We start from the raw sequence: 21,785 nt of genomic DNA, 5'->3' as shown, positions 1-21,785 counted from the left end.
GGTAATTTTTACAGATACAAAGAAAGGCAAAAGACATTCCCTACTCTCAAGGAATTCTCAGTCTAATGGGAGGAACAACATGCAGACAACTATATACAAACAAGCTATTTATGGCATAAATTGGAAATAGTCAATGCAGAGAAGGCACTAGAATTAAGGATGCTCCAGAAAGGATTCCTAAAGAAGCTAGAATTTTAGCTGGAACTTAAAGGAAACCAAAGAATTCAGAAGGTGGAGATGAGGAGGGAGAGAATTCTAGGCATCAGGTCCAGGTTCAGGCAGTGCCAGAAATCAGGAGATGGGAGTATCTTGTTTGAGGAAGACAATAACTCTAGTATAGTTCAGAATAGAGTATATAGAGAACAACAGAAGGGATCTATTAAATTATGTCCAAGGAAAGAAAAATAATTTTTAACTCAAGAGATCAAGTAGTACTATATGGAGGAAGTAACTATTGCATCAGGTCTCAAAGAAGGACTGAGTAGGATTTCAGTTGGCAGAAATAGGGAAGTATGAATAGCAATCAAAATAACTGTGAATATAGTTTCTGTAAGTGGTGAAGCATCATTCTAGGGAAATTGCCTGTGAGTTCCCTGAGGGCATGGAGTGTTTCTTTTGTTTGCCTTTTTTAAAAAAATATTTTAAAATATTTTCTTTTTCTAATTACCTGTCAAAACAATTTTTAACATTAACATTTTTTTAGCTCCAAATTCTCTCCCTCTCCATCCCCTCCTCCCTCATCAAGAAGGCAAACAATTTGATATAGGTTATTCATTTGCAGTCATTTTTGTCTTTTAAAAAAATCCCTAGTTCTTAGTACAATACTTGGTAGATGTTGTTTAGTCATTTTAGTCCTGTCTGACTCTTTGGGACCCCTTTTGGGGTTTTCTTAGCAAAGATAATGGAGTAGTTTGCCATTTCCTTCTGCAGCTCATTTGACAGATGAAGAAACTGAGTCAAATAGCATTAATTGACTTGTCCAGGGTCACACAGCTAGTAAAGGTCTGAGACTGGATTTAAACTCAGATCTTCCTGCATCCTGGCCTGACACTATCCACTGTGCCACTAGTAGGTATCAAAGATAGAACTCAAACCCAGGTTCCTCTGACTTGGAGGCCAGTTCTCTATCCCCTTCTTTGACTCTCATAATTAAATACTAAGTAATTGAGGGCCTTTATTTCTTGGGCATCGGTTAATGAAATTTTACATTTATCATGTTAATCGGTGTGGAAGAAGTAGTGACACCTAGTTGTATGTGAAAGTGCCCTAGACCAGAAGTCAAGAGACTTGGATTCTTATCCTGATTCTCTTGTTATTTACTTTTGCAATCTTGTGTAAGTCAATTCATGTCTTTAGGCCCAAGTTTTTGTTTTGCTTTTTTTTTTTAACTCTTCCCTTCTGTCTTAGAATCTACAAAATATCAATGATACATATAAAACCCAGTGAAATTGCTCATTGGCTACGGGAAGGGAGAGGGAGGAGGTGAGGGAAAGAACATGAATCACGTAACCATGGAAACATATTCTAAATTAAATAAATAAAAAAAAATATTTTTAAACCTTTACCTTCCATCTTGGAATCAATACTGTGTATTGGTTCCAAGGCAGAAGAGTGGTAAGGGCTAGGCAAAGGGGTTTAAGTGACTTGCCCAGGGTCACACAGCTAGGAAGTGTCTGAGGTCAAATTTGAACCCAGGACCTCCCCTCTCTAGGCCTGGCTTTCAATCCACTGAGCTACCCAGCTGCCCCAAAATAAATAAAATTTTAAAAAAAGAAAAGAAAAGAAAAAGAATCTACAAAATAATGGTTCCAAGGCAGAATTGTGGTAAGGGTTAGACAACTGGAATTAAGTGACTTGCCCAGGGTCTCATAGCTAGGAAGTGTCTGAGGCCAGATTTGAACCTAGCATCTACTGTCTTCAGGTCTGGCTCTCTATCCACTGAGTCATCTAGCTGCCCCAGCCTGTTTTTCCTTTACAAAATAGAGCCTTGGACTAGCTGGTTTATAAAGGTTCCCCTTCCAGCTCTGACACTGTTCTAAGCTTTCTTCCAGTTCTAACATTCTATGTTTCCAGATTCCTCTTCCAGCTCTGATATTCTGTCTTCTAGGATCCCCTCCAGTAATTCACATTCAGTGTTTTAAGGTTCCTTCCTTCTCTGACATTCCACGTTTTAGGGTCTCTTCTGGTGATAACATTTCCTGTTCTAGGTAAGGCTTCTTCTGGCTCTGACTCTGCTCAAAGCTTATCCTCGAAACTGATCACTTACATTGGAGTAACACAATCAAGACAAAAGCAGGACAAGTGTATCAGGAAACCCATCCTGAATCTGTTCTCTTTTTCTCTTCTGCCCTCTGTCTCCCCTTATGCCCATCCCACTCTGTGGGACCATTCTGAGATGAGGCAGAATAAAAAGCAGCTCTCCCTTTAAACCCACCAGAAATCCAGCAAGGTGGGGGACAAGAAGAGCCTTAAGTTTGTGAGTTGTTTTGAAATGCACACACTAAAACACATTCTTTCCCTGGGTTTTCTAGAGAATGCTCAGAATTCTGTAGGTTACGAATTTGAAGTGAAGAAAACTCACTTGTCACATTCTATTTGTTTTCCCAGAGAGATGTGTCAGAGATCAATTAAGGCACCGGGTGCCTTTAAGAATCCCATGTCTGTGTTCCTGTTAGAGTGGTGTGCTGGAAGAAATCGGAGATATAGGGGAGGTTGGTCCAGGGGTGGACTGTACAAAGGGAAACTGGATCCGCCAATAAGAGGAATTTTTCAGCTTTAGCCCCACCTATGAGTTGGCAAGAAAAGAACACGGAGGGGGAGAAGGGGAGGGAGAACTTTCTGGGAAAGTTGTTCTGAGAGCACCTCGGGGCTGTCAGCGGGACTAGATCCCGTCATAAATGTTGGAAAAGCCGGTGCAGTAGGGCAAGGACCATTTGCTTAGTGGGGAGGAAGGTCAGCTCCTTAGCAGTTTGCAGGCTGCTCTTTTCATGCTCACAAGATGACTGGCAGGCAGGCAGTGGGAGCAAGGGATTCTTGTCTAGCCCACAACTTCTAAGACAGAGGCCACCATAGGGATTCAGCAACAGCCAAACCAAATCCTGGGTGGCTGACTCTTGGTTCCTTTATCAGTTGTGACTGCTGGAGCCCAAGGGAGTCTGGGACATAGCTGGGGAGCTGAGCTGTGCCTTCCTTACCCTCCCTGATTTTCGATGGGTTGAAAGAGAGCCATTTTTCATTCTGCCTCAACTTCGAATGGCCCCACAGCGATGGGATGGAAACCTGGGGGAGAGAAAGATGCTCTATGCTCCTGTACAGAGAGAGCATAGATTAACTTCTGGCTTTGCATTTTACTTACTTGCATGATTTTACTTTCATTGTCTTGTCTTACTAGGGTTATAAAAAATAAGGGTGTTAGATGTAATCTCTAAAGACTGGTCCCACTCCTGCTGTATGCCAGAGGATTGGTGGGGATGAGGTGGGTAAAGAAGGGTACAAATAACAGTAAAAATCATAATAATAATACCTGAATGATCTATGATTTCATCACTGAAGGTACTCCTTGAACCCATATTCTAGGCTGGTTTGGGGATGACAGACCTGCAGTCTTTCACTAGCCTTGTTCTTGAAGTCTTTTCAGCTTGATGGACAACTAACACTGCTCTTCCATGGCCTTCAATAACTAAAATGTCACTTTTGTGGATCACCCAAGGGAATCATTAATGAAGGGACCATAATCATAATCATCATCTTCCCTGACATAGGGATTTTCAAAGCTGTTTAGATCCATCATCTCATTTGATTTTTAAGAAGACTGATTATAAATAATATTGAACAAGAATATAATCCACTAAAATTTACCTTTTATTCATATTTAAGTATATGAAATTTAACCTAGAAAATGTTATAAATTTTCATTTCTAGTTTCTTTGTCCATTCCCATTTACTTTTCACAAGTTATTTTTAAAATATTAAATCTGTAACTGTATATAATGTTCTTTGGTTCCACTAATTTCACTCTTCATTATTTCATGGAGTTCTTTCCAAGTTTTAAAAATTAACCTGTTCATGGTTTCTTATAACTCATATATAGCTTTAAAAATAAATTTTGTTTTGTTATGTTTTTGCATCACCTAAATTTCTCCCATATGGCTTTCCTTCTTCCAGAAAATGATTCCTTATATATTTTTCTTTTGTTATTCCTTTTATTTTTTCCTCTCTCATAAACTAATTAAAGAGGGGGGAAAGTCCTTAATATATAGATAACCAGTTTGGCAGACAAACAAACAAACAAACCTCAAATTCCCATATCAGCTATGTTTGAAAATGTAACTCTTTTTGAATTTTAAATTCATCATCTTTCTGACAGATGAATGGCGTGTTTTATCTTTATTCTTTTAGATTCATTGCATTGATTAGAGTTCTGAAGTCTTTCAACATTGTTTTTCTTTCTAATATTGATATCATTGCATAAATTATTCTTATTCTATTTACTTGAGTTAGCATCAGAACATGGGGATTTTCTTAGTTTCATTTGAAACATATACATATATTTTTGGACATAAAAACATTCCATTCCATTCATATACCACAATTTGTTTATTCATTCCTCAACAAGAGAACAACCCTTTAATTTCTATTTTGAGCTATCATGAAATGAGCAGTTCTAAATAGTTTTGTATATACAGGTCTTTTTCTTATAACTTTCATTTGAAATGAAAGTTATGATTAGTAGTAGCATAGCTGAATCAAAGGGTTTATAAGTCAGTAACTTCTGCGAGCATAATTCCAAAATGCTTTCCAGAATGGTTAGAAGCCCTCCAAGGGCTGACATTTTTCTCTTTTAAATCTTTGCCAATTTGATGATTTTGAGGTAGAATCTTAAGGTTATTTTAATTTACATTTATTTAATTATTAGAGATTGTGAATATGTTTTTCATCTGATTGTTGATAACTAACTTCATCCATGGAAAACTTCCTGTTTATACCTATTGGAATGTGGCTTTTAGTTTTATAAATTTAAATCAATTTCTTATATATCTTGTACATGGGACCTTTATCAAAGAAATTTGTATCAAAGTTTTTCTCTCGGTTATTTTTTGCCTTTTAATTTAGCCACATTAAATTGTGCAAAAATATCTAAATTTAACATAATCAGAATTGGCCATCTTATGTTTGGTCATACTCTTCCCCTACTCATGAGTTTGAAAAGTAATTTGTTCCTTGCTCCTCTGAATTTCCTTATGATCTAACCTTATATATAGTCATGTATCTATTTGGGATTTATCTTAGTATATAGTATGAAGTGTTGATCCAAACCTACATTTTTTTCACACTATTTTCTCTGAAGTTTTTGTCAAATTGTAAATCCTTTCCACAGGAACTGAGCATTTTGAGCTTATGAAATACAATGACTCTATGCTTGCTTCTATATGTTATGTGTCTATTCTGTTCCACTGATAGACACTCCCTGATTCCTCTCCAATCATCTCTGTCTCTGTGAGTGTCTCTCATAACTTACCCAAACCTGTGATATTTCCAGGATTATTCCTCACGAGAGAAATGGAATCAGAGGATCAGTCCTTTTAATTTTCATTTATTTTCTATGTGTCCTTGATCCATTTCTATCTTGATGGATCTTAGTTTCCTTGTTGCTAAAACGAATGGTTGAAGTAGATTACCTCTAGGTCTGTATCTCTATATCTCTGTTCTTATGAATATTTGGTTTGATTATTTAGGTATGATGATGATGATGGCTAAATATAAGTAATTTGGCAATTTTAATTTTATAATGTCAGATTGTTTTCCCAAAAGATTAAACAAATTTGTAACCCTAATAGCAATGAAATTCTTTCTCTGCAACTCTGCCATCATTGAATTTCATTGCTTTTAATTTTTTTGTCCATTTGAAGAGTGGGGACAAGGTATAGCAATGTTGTTTAATTTGTGATTCTTTTTCTTGGTGTGGATTAGCATTTTAAAAAATGATCATTAATAATTTGTGCTCATTTTTTAAGATAAGATCTGCTCATATCCCTTGGCCACTGTCAGTCTATTTATTCCTTGTGGACTGGGGAGTGCCTTTAAAAAATTTAATACATCTACACAAACAAATAAAAGGTTGCATTTAAATTGAGTCTTATAGGAAGTCAGAGATTCCAAGAAGGAAAGGTGATTGGGTACGTTCTAGATGAGATTGGGAATTGGGCTCTCTGAGTAAAGGGGTCAGGTCCCGAAGAGCTTTGAATAAGAGGAGTTCATATTTAATTCAAGAGATAATAGGGATCCACTAGATGTTATTAAGAGGTAATATGGTTACATTTATCTTTTAGGAAAATTAGTTGGGAGGCTGTGTGAAAGATGGATTGAAATGGAAAGGTCATTGACTTAGGAAGGCTAACTTAGAGTAAAAGTAGTCCATTTGGTATCAAAGAAGTTGGGGTTCTATCAGGTGCCCTTAGGAGTCTTTTAGTAGATTCTGATGTAGAGGATTGAGAGTCTCTATACTGTAATAGATGATAATAAGGGACTATATTTGATGGGTAATTGATAGCTAACAGATCAGGCAGTTGTCTTCTTTTGCCTACCCTCCCTTCCTCCTGTTTCCTCTCTCTTCCAGCCCCACCCCTTCTTTCTAAATCACTCAGGGTGAGTTTGTGGTGTCTCAAATGAAAAATACTTTTTTTCATTTGAGGGGTGTATTTGGGGAAGACCAGAAAGGGTAGAGAATGGAGGTAAGAGGGATGAGGATTTCCCTAAGCCTTAAGTTGGAGGATATTGGCATAAAGTCAAATTTATCAAATTTATCAAAATTGAGAGGAATGATTGATAGGTCTGGCAGTTCAGTCACTATTAAACAGAGCAAGTCAAAGAGATGTCTCTGGATTATTGTCCTTCCTTTTTCAATCTCTAAGATCAAGAGAGCCACCTCTCCTTTCTGTCTTTCAAGGTTAAAAGACATAATCCTTCAGTTGGTCAGTTCCTTCCTTCAACTGCTTCTCCCAGTAACCTTCCAAATGGAACCTTCATTTGATTGACAGGTCATCAGCCTCCACTTCTGTCTTTTGCATGCTTCCCAATTCCTCTCTTCCACAATTATATATATATATATATAGTCCCTTATTATCATCTATTACAATACTCAAATCTAATGAATTAACCTAAGGGTTTTAGTGATATGAATTAATTATGTGACTGAAATATTTTAGTTGGTTTAAATTCATTATAATAATATATGTAAAGTTCATCTTTATAAAAGAAAAAAATTTAGCAATTCTTTGTATGTATGTACATATACTTGTATATGCCCATTATATTTTTATATATTTTAGACTCAGATGCTTGCTATAAATATTAATAATTAAAAATTCTGACTATATATTTATATACACTGACTATATATTTAGATATAAGATATTTACTATAAATATTAATAATTAAAATTTTGACTATATGTTTTTATGTAGAATTTAAAACATTTTAAGGTAATTAAGAATTTTTATTTTACAACTAGTAATTCCTTCTATTTGTTGAATAGAAAAAAACAATATGATGCTTCTTTCATTTGATTCTTCATTAACTCTGTGAGACTGACAAGATATTAGCCTTCTTGTTTTGCAGATGACAACACTAATACCCAGACAGGCTAGGTGCCTTTCTTAAAGTCATACAGAGTTTTAAATTTAGTGTCATTACCGTTTAGTCAGACATAGTCATAGTCCCTATTAAAGCTCTTTTATATTTCATTGTATCATGGAGGCAACCTTAAATGCAAACTCTGAGAGCTCCTGAAGCTCTCAGAGCTTCAAGCTGAAAAGAATTCAGGAACGGACCCAGTGATGGCTGTTTTCCAGGGTCTGGCCCAGCTAAATGTGAATAGTTTCATCAAGTTGGTTACCAGCTAATGTAATTTTTTTGGCCAGAGCAACTCATTAAAACACTAATAAGATGCGAAGGTATTGCCAAATCTGTTGCTTTATGGGCCAGTAGTGGTGAAATAATAGCTCATTTAAATCCTTGTATTATATAATTACAGAATGTTGTAGCTAGAGGGAACCCATTTCCCAACTAATCAAAACCTCCTCCCGCATCCCATTCCTTCAGGAGCATGATCTCTGATTACCCATGGGAAAGTTTGGTAATCCATGCCAAGGTGTCCATGCCCCATAAGAAAATGAAAAGTAAAAAAAAAAATTTTTTTTGTTGTTTTTCTTTTTTCTTAAATGAAGGAGGGCTGGGGCGGGGGGAGAAGGTAAATTTTCATTAATTGAAAAAATAATAAAATATAATACGAAAGAAGAAAAATGAGATTTCTCTGAGAAGATGTCTTAACTCAGTGCCACATGGAGAATTTCAGGCCTTCAAGAGGTTAGATATTTGGAGGTAGGGAAATATCACTCCTAACTCTGATAATGATGATGGAAAAAGAGATGAGGTAAAAGAAGAGATAAGAAACATTTTAGTACCTCTATGTCCAATGAAGGATAGCTTCAAACAGCAAAAGCAAAGGTCAAAAGCTAGAAGGGACCTTAGAAGCTATTAATCCAACCATTCATTTTACAGATGAATAAACAGAGGAAATAGAGGTTAAGTAACTTGCCCAGGATCACATAGGCAGTTCGATGTGGGAATTGAACCCAGGTCTTGTTGAGTCCAAGTCTAATCCCTATCCATTAGACTATGCTCCTTCAAGAGAAAATTAAAGCAGCTATAATATACCAAGGAATAGCCCATTTCCAGTTTTGTCAAAAAGCATCTCACCAGGGGAAGCTGGGTGGCTCAGTGGGTTGAGAGCCATGCCTAGAGATAGGAGGTCCTGAGTTCAAATCTGGCCTCAAGACATTTCCTAGTTGTGTGACCCTGGGCAAGTCACTTAAACCCCATTGCTTTGCTCTTACCACTCTTCTGTGTTGGAACCAATACACAGTATTGATTCTAAGATGGAAGGTAAGGTTTTTTTAAAAAAAGAAGCATCTCACCTTCCTATGCACATGCAAACTCATGTACTTGTACTACACACACTTAACATTAGTATTCAGACCAATTTTGCAATCTGCTTCTCTTTCAATAAGAACAGTGCTTGGTTACTATTAACTTATGGTATAACTTTGCTTAAATCATCTCTCCTATCTCCAGAGTTCTCGTCTGTAAAATGAGGGATTTAGACTAGCTAACCTCTAAACATCTTCTCAGTTCAGCTCTGATATTCTGAGTCCCAGATGGGAAATATAGTCAGCTGACCTTCAGGGTTTCCAATGCCTTTTGTGCAGATTGCTGCACAGCACACAGGTCTGAATCTTCTACCCAGAGCTTAGATTTAGGTCACGTGCTAGCAACTTTTGGGGGTTGGTGGGGCAGATGGGAAGAAGAAAACAGGCTTGCTTGCTCAGACTCGGATTCCTGATTCCTGAGCTGACTATTCCCCTCTTGAGGTTTTGCCTTGTTATTACAACTGGTTGCTTACATTTATACCAGAAGGGAAAAGTTGCCACATATCCTATTCAGATAGGAGTGGACACGTTTCCTGTTCAGATCTTGCCTCCCTTCCTGTGGACTCTACCCTCTTGCTAAGTGTGGGTCAGCGGCTTATTTATTTTGCTATCACTTTCACTTCCTTGTCCTAGGCAGCAGCATTGCCGGGAGAATTGCTGAGCTGAGCAATTAACTACTAAATCAATCTGATCTTCTACCTTTCTTAAAACAAACAAACAAATATTTGATGACATGGATTACTCTGGACAGAGATTAGCTCCGCTTACATTTGGTACCAGAGGGGAGCAAGTTAGTATGTCTTTAATTCCAGATAGGGAACATCTTGAATGTGAACACCTGATGAAAAGAATTCCAAGTGTGAGAAAAAGAAAGGTAAAGAAATCTACTTCTGGAGGATTTCAGGAGCTGTGGGAGCAAGGATATGGCTGTTGGAGCCTTGAGCTTTAATTCTCAGCCCCCTTCTGGTAGTGGGGAAATGAGTGGGAACTCAATTACCCTTTCCTAGTGTTGGGGTTTCTCTGAAGTTTTCCCTGACTCTCCCTTCCCCTACACTACTCCTGCCCCTTCCCAAGGATCACAAGTCTCATTGCTATTTGTTCTCTTAAAATTCTAGGCCCTGCATTCATATCTGGCCCCAGACACTTGATAACTGTGTGATCTTGGGCAAGTCACTTAACCTTAATCTGAATTAATTTCCCTCATCTGTAAAATGGTAATCACAACACTTACTTCACAGGGTTGTTGTGAAGAACAAATGAGATAATAGTGCTCCTGGGACCTTAAATTCTTAGTTCCTTCCTTCCTTCCTTCCTTCCTTCCTTCCTTCCTTCCTTCCTTCCTTCCTTCCTTCCTTCCTTCCTTCCTTCCTTCCTTCCTTCCTTCCTTCCTTCCTTCCTTCCTTCCTTCCTTCCTTCCTTCCTTCCTTCCTTCCTTCCTTCCTTCCTTCCTTCCTTCCTTCCTTCCTTTCCTTCCTTCCTTCCTTCCTTCCTTCCTTCCTTCCTTCCTTCCTTCCTTCCTTCCTTCCTTCCTTCCTGCCTTCCTTCCTGCCTTCCTGCCTTCCTCCCTCCCTTTCTTTCCTTCCTCCCTTTCCTTCCTTCCTTCCTTCCTTCCTTCCTTCCTTCCTTCCTTCCTTCCTTCCTTCCTTCCTTCCTTCCTTCCATGAAGATCTGACCTAGAGTGATGGGTATATGAGTAGGGAAGGAGGATAGATACAAGAGATATAGAGAAAGAAATAAAAAATTTGGCATTTAATTGGATATATAGGATTAATGAAAGAGAAGACTCTAGATAATACCAAGTTGTTAAACATGGATAGCTGGAGGGATAGTGGTGCTCTTGACAGTAATAGAGACATTTGGAATAAAAGAAGGTAGGAGGAGAACCAAGAGAGAGCAGTGACATGAAAACCCAGAGAAGATACATCATCTAGGAGGGAAAAAAAATGATCAACAATGCCTGATGCTGCTTAATGAAGTTTAGAAGTATAAGAAATGAGAAAGGACCATTGGATTTCTCAATTAAGAGATAATTGGTAACTTTGGGGAAAGTAATTTTATTTGAATGAGGTCAGAGCCAAATTGGAGAGAGTTTAGAAAACTGAGTAGAAAAGAAGCGGAAATAATTAGTATAGGTTGACACCTAGTATAGCTGGGCTTTTTTTTTTTCATTGTATTTTATTTAGAAGAGAAGGAGAGATTTAGAATGAAAGAATGAATGATGGGATTTTATAAGAGTTCTTGAGATGGAATAAACATGGGAAAGAACAAGTATATGAGAAAATATTGAAGATTAGAAAGTGGAGGCATTAATGATGCAATTTGCTGAAGAAGATGGGAAAGAAGGAGATTAATGATACAGGTGGACATAGGCTTCCATGAAAGCAAGAGAATTCAGGGAATTTTGGTAACAGAACAAAGGTAACATAGGGTATGATGGGAGAAGGGGCAAGGCAGGGCAGATAAAAGGATTTGAGTGTGAAAAAAATGAGGGAGACAGAGATTAAGAACCATGATATGGTGGCAGTGGAAGAGAATTTTCCGAGAGTAACTTTGGATTCTGAGTTACAAAGAAGACCAATAAATAAAATTACTGGTTCATTTAATACCCCAAAGGCTTTCTTTGGGAAGTTTTTATGTTCTGTATGAAATTGATAGTCAAGATATGACACTAAGATAGAAATATAGAAAGACTGGTTAACTGGAAACCCAAATACTATGTTGGATAGTCCACAGTGAAAGGAATATTTGTTTCCTTTGCCAAATTTTCATATATCTTATCTGTAAAATGGTAGATGCTCAGTAAAAACTTGTAGATAGATTGATATGATTAACTGAACCTCTGTCATTTGGAGGGAGATGTGTGGCTAAAAATGCTAAGAGCCTTTTCTGCCTCCAAGTCTTAAAAAAAAATAGAATTTGACCTTGCAGAAATTCAATTATTGATCTAATAGAGACACTTAGGATCCAATGCAACAAAATGACAGAGATGGTAGTAACAGGAGAATGCAGAACTTAGACAATTAGAGGTTCAAAGGATCTTAGAAATTGGAATATAGAATTTCAGAGCTGGAAGTAAACTGAGAACATAGGATCAATGAATCAGTCAATCAGCAAGAAGTTACTAAGCTCCCACTATTGTCAAAGACTCTTCTGGGTATTAGTAATGCAAAACCAAAAATGAAATAGGCCCTGCCCTCAAAAGGTCAATTCCTTTGATGAAATATATATATATGTAAATACAAAGCATTTATCATACAAATACAAATGGAATACATATAAATAAATATGATATATAGGTGTAATTGTGGGGGAGAAGTACAAACTAGGTGGATTATAACAGGTATTCTATGGGAGACAATAATCAATCTAATCAGTAAACATTTATTAAGGACCTACTATGTGCTAGGCACTGTGCTAAGTGTTAGGAATACAAAAATAAGCAAAAGGCAGTCAGTCCCTGCCTTCAAGGAGCTCACAATCTAATGAGGGAGACAACAATACAAAATAAGCTATATACAGGATAAAAAGAGAAATACTTAAAAGAGGGGGGAGGCACTAGAATTAAGAGAGATTGAGAAAGGCCTCCTGTAGAAGATAGCATTTTAAATGGGATTTAAAAGAAGCCAGGGAAGTCAGTAGGTCAAGATAAAGAGGGAGAGCATTTGAGGTATAGAAAACAACTACAGAAAATGCCTAGAGCAGAGAGATAGAATGTTTTGTTCATGGAAGAACAAAGAAGCCAGTGTCAATGTTTGAGGAATACATAGTGTAGAAGAGGGGCTAGGTTATGAGGCAGTTCAAATGCCAAAAAGAGCATTTTGCATTTTATTCTGGAGGCAATAATGGAGTTTGAATAGGGGGATGACATGGTTGGACCTGTGCTTTAGAAAAATCACTTTAGTTGCTGAATAAAGGTTGGATTGGAGTGGAGAGAGGCTCAGGGCAGCCAGACCCACCAGAAGGCTATTTTAATAGTTCAGGTGTGAGGTGATGAGATGCCAATGATGAGAAGCAGATATATTTGAAAGATCTTGTAAAGGTGAAATCAATAGACATTGGCATATATTGGGTATGGAGAGTAGAGGAGAGATAGTGAGGAGTCAACGGTGACTTCAGTTTAAGGGACTGAGAAAATGGTATTGCCTTCATTAGTTATATTAGAGAATGTAGAAGTAGGTGAAGTTTGAAGGGGAAAGGTCTGTTTTGGACACATTGAGTTTAAGAACTGGACATCCAGTTCAAGATATACAAAAGGCAGATGAAGATGAGAGACTGGAAGTCATCAGAGAAGCTAGGGCAGGATAGATAGATTTGAGAATCATTAATATCAAAATGAGTCCATCGAGTGAAATAATATAGAGGGAGAGGAGAAAAGGGTTCAGTACTGCTGGGGGACACCTATGGTTTGAGGGAAAGATCTAGGTGAGGATTTTTGCATAGTTTTGCAAATTGCAAACCTTTCCATCCTTTATCACAGGATTCAACTTGAAGACTGAGAGGAAGGTGCCAGAGAAGCAGGAGGGGAGCCAGGAAAGAGTAGTATCCTGAAAATCAAAAGAGAAAATAGTATCAAGGAGTAAATAGTGATCAACAGTGTCAAAGGCTAACAGTTCAAAAAGAATGAGGATTAAGAAGAAACCATAAGAATGGGACTAAAAGATCACTGGTAATTTGAGTTTGAGTGAAGGTTGAAGGAATCTAGGGAGTCTTAAGATGTGGAAGAGAGAGGATACATTCCAGGTTTGGAGCATGTAGAGGTCTTAGAACATAGAACTTTGGAATTAGAAGGCACTTTTAAAATTAGTATCTAGAATGTTAGAAGTTGAAAGAATTTATAGATAATTTACTTCAGGTATTTCCAACTTTTTTAAGAGCATAAGATAAAGAACTTAGAGTTACAAAAGAAACTATATCAAAATACAGTTGTCAAAATGTTTTTTTAAAGTCTACAGACACCATGTTAAGAACTCCATTAGCGCGCATTTTACAACGTGAGTCATCTTAGAGATCCATCTTATTTGCAAACATTCCAGTCCTGCCTGGACGACAAGCTGTCTGCCAAGGGACCACTCACTGGAAGCTCAACTGAGAAATGGAAGCAGTTCAGAGACGCAGTGAAGGAAACATCAAAGGCAGTCCTAGGCCCCAAGTAACGCAACCACCAGGACTGGTTCAACGAGAACAACACTGCTATTGAAGACCTATTGAGCAAAAAGAACAAAGCCTTTATGGAGTGGCAAAATAACCCAAACTCTGCTCCTAAAAAGGACAGATTCAAGTCTCTCCAAGCCACAGCGCAGCATGAGATCAGGAAGATGCAAGACCGATGGTGGGAAAAAAAGGCAGAAGAAATCCAGCGTTTTGCTGATACGAAAAACTACAAACAATTTTTCAGTGCCCTCAAGACTGTCTATGGGTCATTAAAACCTACCACCACTCCCTTGCTATCCTCTGATGGTGACACTCTCATAAAAGATAAAAAAGGCATCAGCAACAGGTAGAAAGAACACTTCAGTCAGCTTCTCAACCGACCCTCTTCAGTCGACCAAAGGGCCCTTGACCAGATCCCCCAAAACCGCACCATTGAACAACTTGACGTCCCTCCTTCAATAGAGGAAGTCCAAAAAGCCATTAAACAAATGAGTGCAGGCAAGGCACCCAGTAAAGATGGGAGCCCAACCGAGGTGTGCAAGGCCTTAAATGGAAAGGCGCTCCAGGCATTCCACATAGTGCTGACCAGCATATGGAAAGAGGAAGACATGCCCCCAGAACTCAGAGATGCCTCCATTGTAGCCCTATACAAGAACAAAGGCGCACGAGCAGCCTGTGACAACTACAGAGGCATCTCGCTACTCCACTGCTGGAAAGATCCTCACCCATGTTATACTCAACAGACTCCTGTCATCTGTTTCAGAGCAGAACCTGCCTGAATCACAATGTGGCTTCCGACCAGATCGCAGCACCATCGACATGGTCTTCATGGTGAGGCAAATGCAGGAAAAATGCCTTAAGCAGATCCTGAGTCTCTACATTGTCTTCATAGACCTGACAAAGGCGTTCAACACAGTGAACAGGGACACATTGTGGGTGATACTCAGCAAGCTCAGTTGTCCAGCAAAATTCATCAAACTGATCCAGCTCTTTCATGTCGACATGACAGGGGAAGTCCTATCTGGTGGAGAGACTTCCGATCGCTTCAACATCTCCAATGGCGTGAAACAAGGCTGTGTCCTTGCTCCAGTACTATTCAACCTATTTTTCACCCAAGTATTACGACATGCTGTGATGGATCTAGACCTGGGCGCCTACATCAAATACCTACTGGATGGCTCACTATTCGACCTTTACCACCTGACTGCAAAAACAAAGACAACAGAGAGAGACTCATCCTGGAAGCTCTCTTTGCAGATGACTGTGCTCTCATGGCCCACCAAGAAAATCACCTTCAAACCATTATGGACAGGTTCTCCACCGCAACAAAACTGTTTGGCCTGACTATCAGTCTCAGCAAAACAGAGGTGCTGTTCCAACCTGCACCAGGAAGGCCAACTAACCAGCCGTGCACTACAATTGATGGCACGCAGCTTTCTAACATCAACACTTTTAAGTACTTGGGCAGCACCATCGCCAACGACGGGTCCCTAGACCATGAGATCAATGCCAGGATCCAAAAGGCCAGCCAGGCACTCGGGCAGCTGCGCTGCAAAGTCCTCCAACACAGAGGTGTGAGCACTGTGACGAAGCTCAAAGTGTATAATGCAGTGGTCCTCAGCTCGCTCCTGTACGGTTGCGAGACATGGACACTGTACCGGAAGCACATGAAACAGCTGGAGCAATTCCACCAACGCTCCCTCCGGTCAATCATGAGGATCCGATGGCAGGACCGAATCACCAGTCAGGAAGTCCTCGACAGAGCCAACTCAACCAGCATCGAAGTCATGGTCCTCCAAACCCAGCTACGATGGTCTGGACACGTCATCCGCATGGACCCACAGCGAATACCAAGACAGGTATTCTATGGTGAACTGTCAGCTGGACTCAGGAAACAAGGCTGACCAAAGAAAAGATTCAAGGATCAGCTAAAGTCCAACTTGAAGTGGGCTGGCATTACACCAAAGCATCTAGAACTTGCTGCCTCTGTCAGAAGCAACTGGAGAATCCACATTAACCATGCTGCCATCACCTTTGAAGATGAATGACGTCGACGTTTTGCCGCTGCGCATGAACGCCGACACCAGGCCACAACTGCACCTCCCGTAACAACTGGCATCCCATGCCCAATGTGCCACAACCTGTGTGCCTCAGCCTTTGGACTTGAAAGCCACATGAGGGTACATCAATAGATGATAATGCACAAAGACAATTGCAATTCTCGGTCACTGAGAGACTACCACTACCACTACTATCTACTACCACTACCACTACTATCTAATCCAACACTTTCATTTTTGAAAGAAGGCAGAAATTCATTAAATCAATCTAATATAGTACAATGCAAAAGAATGAATTTTCTTTCAGAATAATTTTCACAGTAATGAAGTCATGCTAGCTAAATCATGTTTTGATGATGCCTAATTACCTTTTTTTATTTCCCTAGGACTGGTCACGTTCTCTCATTGTGGCATCACTTGTTGGGGCCTTTGGCTCTTCCTTTCTCTATGGTTACAATCTTTCTGTGGTCAATGCACCTTCCTCGGTAAGTATTGAAAGCTTAAATAATCTGCCCAGCAGAGGGCAACATTGTATAATCCACAATTTCAGCTGGCATGCAATGACATTTTGTTGCATTAGAAACCTCTTTACCATCATTTCTAACTTTCTTTTTGACAACTCTAGTTTTAGATCATTCATAGAGGCAATGCCAATACCTTGCACATTAGCCAGATAAGTAGTTCATTTTACATTATTTTGAAAATAATTTAAATGCTTTCATTTTTCTTTATCTCTCCCTCAAATGAACCCTTCCTTATAACAGCCAATAGATATTTATTAAGCATCTTCTATATGCCAGACACTGTAGAGGTGCTAGGATACAAAGAACAAAATGATCCCTGTTTTCAACGAGAGGAGAACATGTTTAATAGGTATATACTAAGTATACACAAAAATGATCCGAGTTAATTTTGAAAAGGAAGGCACTTGTAACTAAGGAGATTAGGAAAAGCTTCTTTGAGATAATTCTTGAAGGAAACAATAGATTCTAAGAACCAGAAGCACAGAGGGAATGTATTTCAGGCAGGAGAGACAGTCAGTTCAAAGTCTGGAGATAGGATATGGTGTATTAGGTATGAGGAATAAAAAGATTAGTTTAGCTAGAATGGAGTGTATAAGGAGTAATGTACACTAAGGCTGGCTGGAAAACCTGATTGGAATCAGCTTGTGAAGATCATTAAATACCAAATAGAATTTAGAAGTAATAAAGTCAACAAATATTTATTAAGTGTGCCAGGAAGTATGTCAAACACTGGGACCACTGGAGTTTACTAAATAGGGGTGTGATTTGGAGTGAATTTATCCACAATTAGATCATAGTTTAACCTCGACCCTATTTAAATTTATTCTTTTGTCTTCTTTACTGTATATTTTAATGGAGATCATTTATAAAGGCACAACAGTATATGACTCTTTAATCATACTAGAAAGGAATAAAAATTAAATACATTAATGTGCCTCCTGTGGGATCTTTTCCCAGCTCACACAATTCTCTATAGGTGCATGCCAATCCTACCTGGGACAATCACATCTATTACATGGTTAGACCTGTGCTTTAGGAAAATCACTTTGACAGCTTTATGGAAGAAGCATTGGAGTGGGGAGAACAAAGAAAAATATTTAATCAAAGCCAATGGGCACAATGAGAGCATTCAACAGTGTAACCTGCACTGCCCCCTCCTTCCCCCCCATCCTCAGGCTTATCCTTATACTCTAAGAGAACAAGTCGTCTTCTGGCTTGACCTTCCAATGAGAGTGGGGGTTGAGTGAATAACTCCAGAGTATATACAACAGTAAAAATCATGAATCTTTTGTATGAAACGATACTCCTGACTCATCCATATTAGCCCTACAAATTGACCCTACCTATGTGTCCTTTAATAAATCCTCTAGAAAATTCAATGAGGATTCTTCTATGGTATCAAAGTAATTTCATGATTTTTAATTTTTAATATAAAACTTGCCTTTTCAATTTATACATGGCTTTGTGATAGCTGATAGTACCACTTCTTATGTGCAAGTCATTGTCTCTCACCTCCACCCCTGCATTTTTTTAAATTAGTAAAATCTTTTAGCCTTATTCTTTGGATAATTTGAAATCTTGATTTTTATTTGACTGTGAGGCCCAGGCAAATAGCATCCTCTGGAAGAACATTGATCTTTTATATCAATGAGTTACTTTAGAGCTTTGAAATCACTGCAATTTTCTTTTCTTTTCATTCATCTATTTTCAGTGACTATTTGTCCTACTATATCCTCAGCACAGTAATCACTATGCCTCTATTTGGGGGCACCTAAAGATTACCCATGAAGTCCATTTTAAAACAGTACTACTTCTTCAACAGAGAGAAAGCTCTTTCCCTTATTCTGTCCACTTGTAGTGGCAAAAACTTTTTTCCTTAGACTAGATTCTAGGGGCTTGAAGTGGATTTATCTAATTAGATCATAGTTTAACCCCTATCCCACTTAAATTTATTCTTTTGTTTTATCATTAGTGTATTTAAATGGAAGCCATTTACAAAGGCAAAACAATATGAAACTCTTTAATCATATCAGAAATCAATAAAAGTCAAACATATCAATATCCCTATAATGAGTTTCTCCTCTCAGGTCACATTATACTCTTTAAGTTCATACCAACTCCATTTTTGGCAAAAACCACCTAAAATCCAGAAAGTTGTTTTATTTTTTAACTGCTCCCACATATTCACCCTGGTTTTTCCTACTCATGACCAAACCATTCATCCAGCAGAAATGACTCTAAAATTCCAGTATCTCTTTTTTTCTTTTTCTTCTTAAAGCATAAATATTTTTTGTTTTGTTTTCTCTTTACTTTTTTAAAACATGTACTCTTTTTGGTCTTTCTTGCCCAATGATGTATCTCTCTTTCAAGATGGCTCAGGACTAGTTTTTCTACACATTTGAATTAGGGATTGATTACCTGGTTTGGATCCCAGTTTTTGTTCACTCAGTTGTATTCTTTTCTACTTTCACTTTGGTAGGTATGAAGGTAAAGGATTTTTCTAGAGGGAATGACAGAGTTTGTTTTTTTTTCTCATTCTGTTTGAAGTGTCAGTGTTCTGAGTTTCCCCTTCACATTCTTTTTAGCCCCTTTCTGATTATTTCATTTTTCATCAGTTCATGCAAATTGTCCCATGTTTCTCTGAATTCTTCATATTCATTATTTATTATGATGGACTTTCCAGAGAGCTTTTGTTTGGGTAGGTTATATCTATTGATCTAGTGAACCCCTTAAAAAAGCCCTAGATCTGTGATGGTGAATGTATGACATGTATGCCATAGATGGCACACAGAGCACTCTTCATAGGTATACACGATACCTGTGCCCACCCCTACCCCCTGAGTTCATTACTAGAAAGGCTGAGGGACTTGGGAAGAGATGCTTCCTTCCTTCTCTCCTCTGTTCCTTATGATATTTTTTCACTTCACCCACCCCACTGCCCAGCAGCTCAATGGGAGTACACAGGGGTAAGGTGGGTGTCTTACAGGTGACAGAGCTGGAGGATAGCAGAGCACTTGGGCCATTCCCCTCTCCCTCTCTACATATTGCTGAGGATATTCTTCACTTAACCCACCCATCTGCCCAGCAGCCCAATGTGAAAGCTTACTCTCTCCCCTGTGTGGGGTAAGGGGGAACAGGGCATGCCTGGCATTCAGTGGGAGGACAGGACACAGCACTCTATCTTTGGAGGTGGGGCATGGAAAGTGGCCTCTAAAAGGTTTGCTATCATTGCTCTAGGTTCTAGTTGTGTGATCTTGGGCAGGTCATTTAAACTTCCATTTTACCTAAACTTTACTATTCTTCTGCCTTGGAACCAAACATAGTATTGGTTCCAAGATAGAAGGTAAGGGTTTAAAAAAAAGGCCTAGGGAGGATTTCTAGACCATATTTGAAAACTGCTGGTATATTGGATAGGACTCTGAATTTGGAGTTAGGAAGATCTGGGTTCAAATCCTATCTCAGATACTGTCACTAACTGGGCAAAAGAATTAACCTTTTTGTGCTAGTATTTTCAGGAAGTTGGACTTGTTGGCTCTAAAGGTCCCTAAATCCTTTGACCTGGACTCCAAGTCTAATATTCTATCCACATACCTCTGCCTTAGAGCAAACCCTGATCTATTTATACAATATGAATATTTCATATACTATAAGGATAGCTCATTCTATGCTCCTACAATACAGTTCCAGGTAGAAAACCAAAAATTCATTTCAATGTCATCTCATTCAGCCACAGTGAATCAACTAATGGCATTAGGGACTCCCAAAAAGCTCACTGAGCTTTAACAAAATGTTTTCAATTGGCTACTGAGTGAAATTGATTGGGAATTTATTTATTTTTGCCAGCTTGATGTCATTCAATAGCCAGCTATGTGTGAACAAAGTTAATTCAACTATGTGGGAGCCTGATATTCTTTCTTCCCTAAAATAGCTAAATTTTTACCTCAGAGACAGGCAGAGAGAAGGGGTAAAGAAGCAGCAATCTCAAATAATAAAATATTGAACCCAATCAACATGAAAGATAAGAACTATTTTTTACAAAATGTTTTCTAGGTGCTTTTTAAAAAATACCTATCACTGTCAATTCTCAATGCTACCACTCCAGCTTCAACCACAAAACCCTCCCTCATTACAGAGAAACCTTTGAGCAAAACCAACCAACCTATCAACTGATTTTATTTGCAGCATCTGTCTGTGAAATGCTTCCTTTTTAGTACTCTGCAACTGAGATTGATCATCATATTAATTCAAATTCTGATGATTTTTAGTGTTGTATTTTATTATTTCATCACAGTCATTGTGTATATTCTTCTCCTAATTGTACTTTTTGACCCCTTCATCAGTTTGTGTAGTTTCTATGAAGTCTTCACTTCTGTAATTTCTTAGAATTGGATGATAATTTGGTTAGAGTGACCTTTTCTTTTAAATAAGAAAAACTATACCAACCCATAAATTTCCCTTGACAGTTCTACTCCATCAATGGAAGCCTTCTTTTGAATCTTCACATTCCATGGTGACTAAAAAACATCAGTTCACTTTTTCCCATTTGTTCCCTTATATATAACTGGTATAACCATCTTTTCTGATAATGCATTTCCTTGAAATCTTTTATGTTACTTATAACTATTACATTATCGATATTATGTTGTATCCTATTTACAAGACCATTCTATGTCTCCATTGCCCTTTTTGTTAACTATAAATTTGATTCCTTCGTAATCTGATTTCATACTACAACTGCAAATGCCACTTTTGCTTTAGGCACTAAGGGAGGTAGCCCAAGACTTTGAGCCCAGAAGCTGAAAGTGGTATCTGGAGTTAAGGTGGAGTCAGTATAAAAATGAACAGAGTTCAGAAGTTAAGTGAAGAGATATGGTTTTGATCAGGTCATGGGACTTCAATATTAATATAAAGAATAGGAGTAAAAGTTGGATAAAGAACTTATCCAGTGAACTAGGATCAATGATCATTGGTTGTATATGTTGTTGTTGTTGTTGTTGTTTTGCATTTACCCCTTACCTTCTAAATTTACTACATTTGAACAACCCTATCACTGACATATTCTT

At 38.3% G+C, this 21,785-nt stretch overlaps 1 protein-coding gene across 3 annotated transcripts in view; it reads left to right on the top strand.

The window, feature by feature from the left end:
* The window catches only part of SLC2A9 (solute carrier family 2 member 9), a 382,090-nt gene that overhangs the window by 43,330 nt on the left and 316,975 nt on the right, over positions 1 to 21,785 (top strand). For 2 of the 3 annotated variants that reach the window (XM_056802424.1, XM_007496737.3), the window contains exon 4: positions 16,585 to 16,683. In XM_056802424.1, the coding sequence (XP_056658402.1) occupies positions 16,585 to 16,683 (99 nt within the window). Of the gene's footprint in view, positions 1 to 9,544; positions 9,862 to 16,584; positions 16,684 to 21,785 lie in introns of those variants that run through there. The other variant, XM_001371196.4, reaches the window with a different exon arrangement.

The sequence above is a fragment of the Monodelphis domestica genome, chromosome 6 (assembly GCF_027887165.1).
Source record: "Monodelphis domestica isolate mMonDom1 chromosome 6, mMonDom1.pri, whole genome shotgun sequence".
NCBI classification, from domain to species: domain Eukaryota; kingdom Metazoa; phylum Chordata; class Mammalia; order Didelphimorphia; family Didelphidae; genus Monodelphis; species Monodelphis domestica.
Note: the sequence above shows the minus strand (reverse complement) of the source record. Positions and strands in the feature narration are given on the sequence as shown.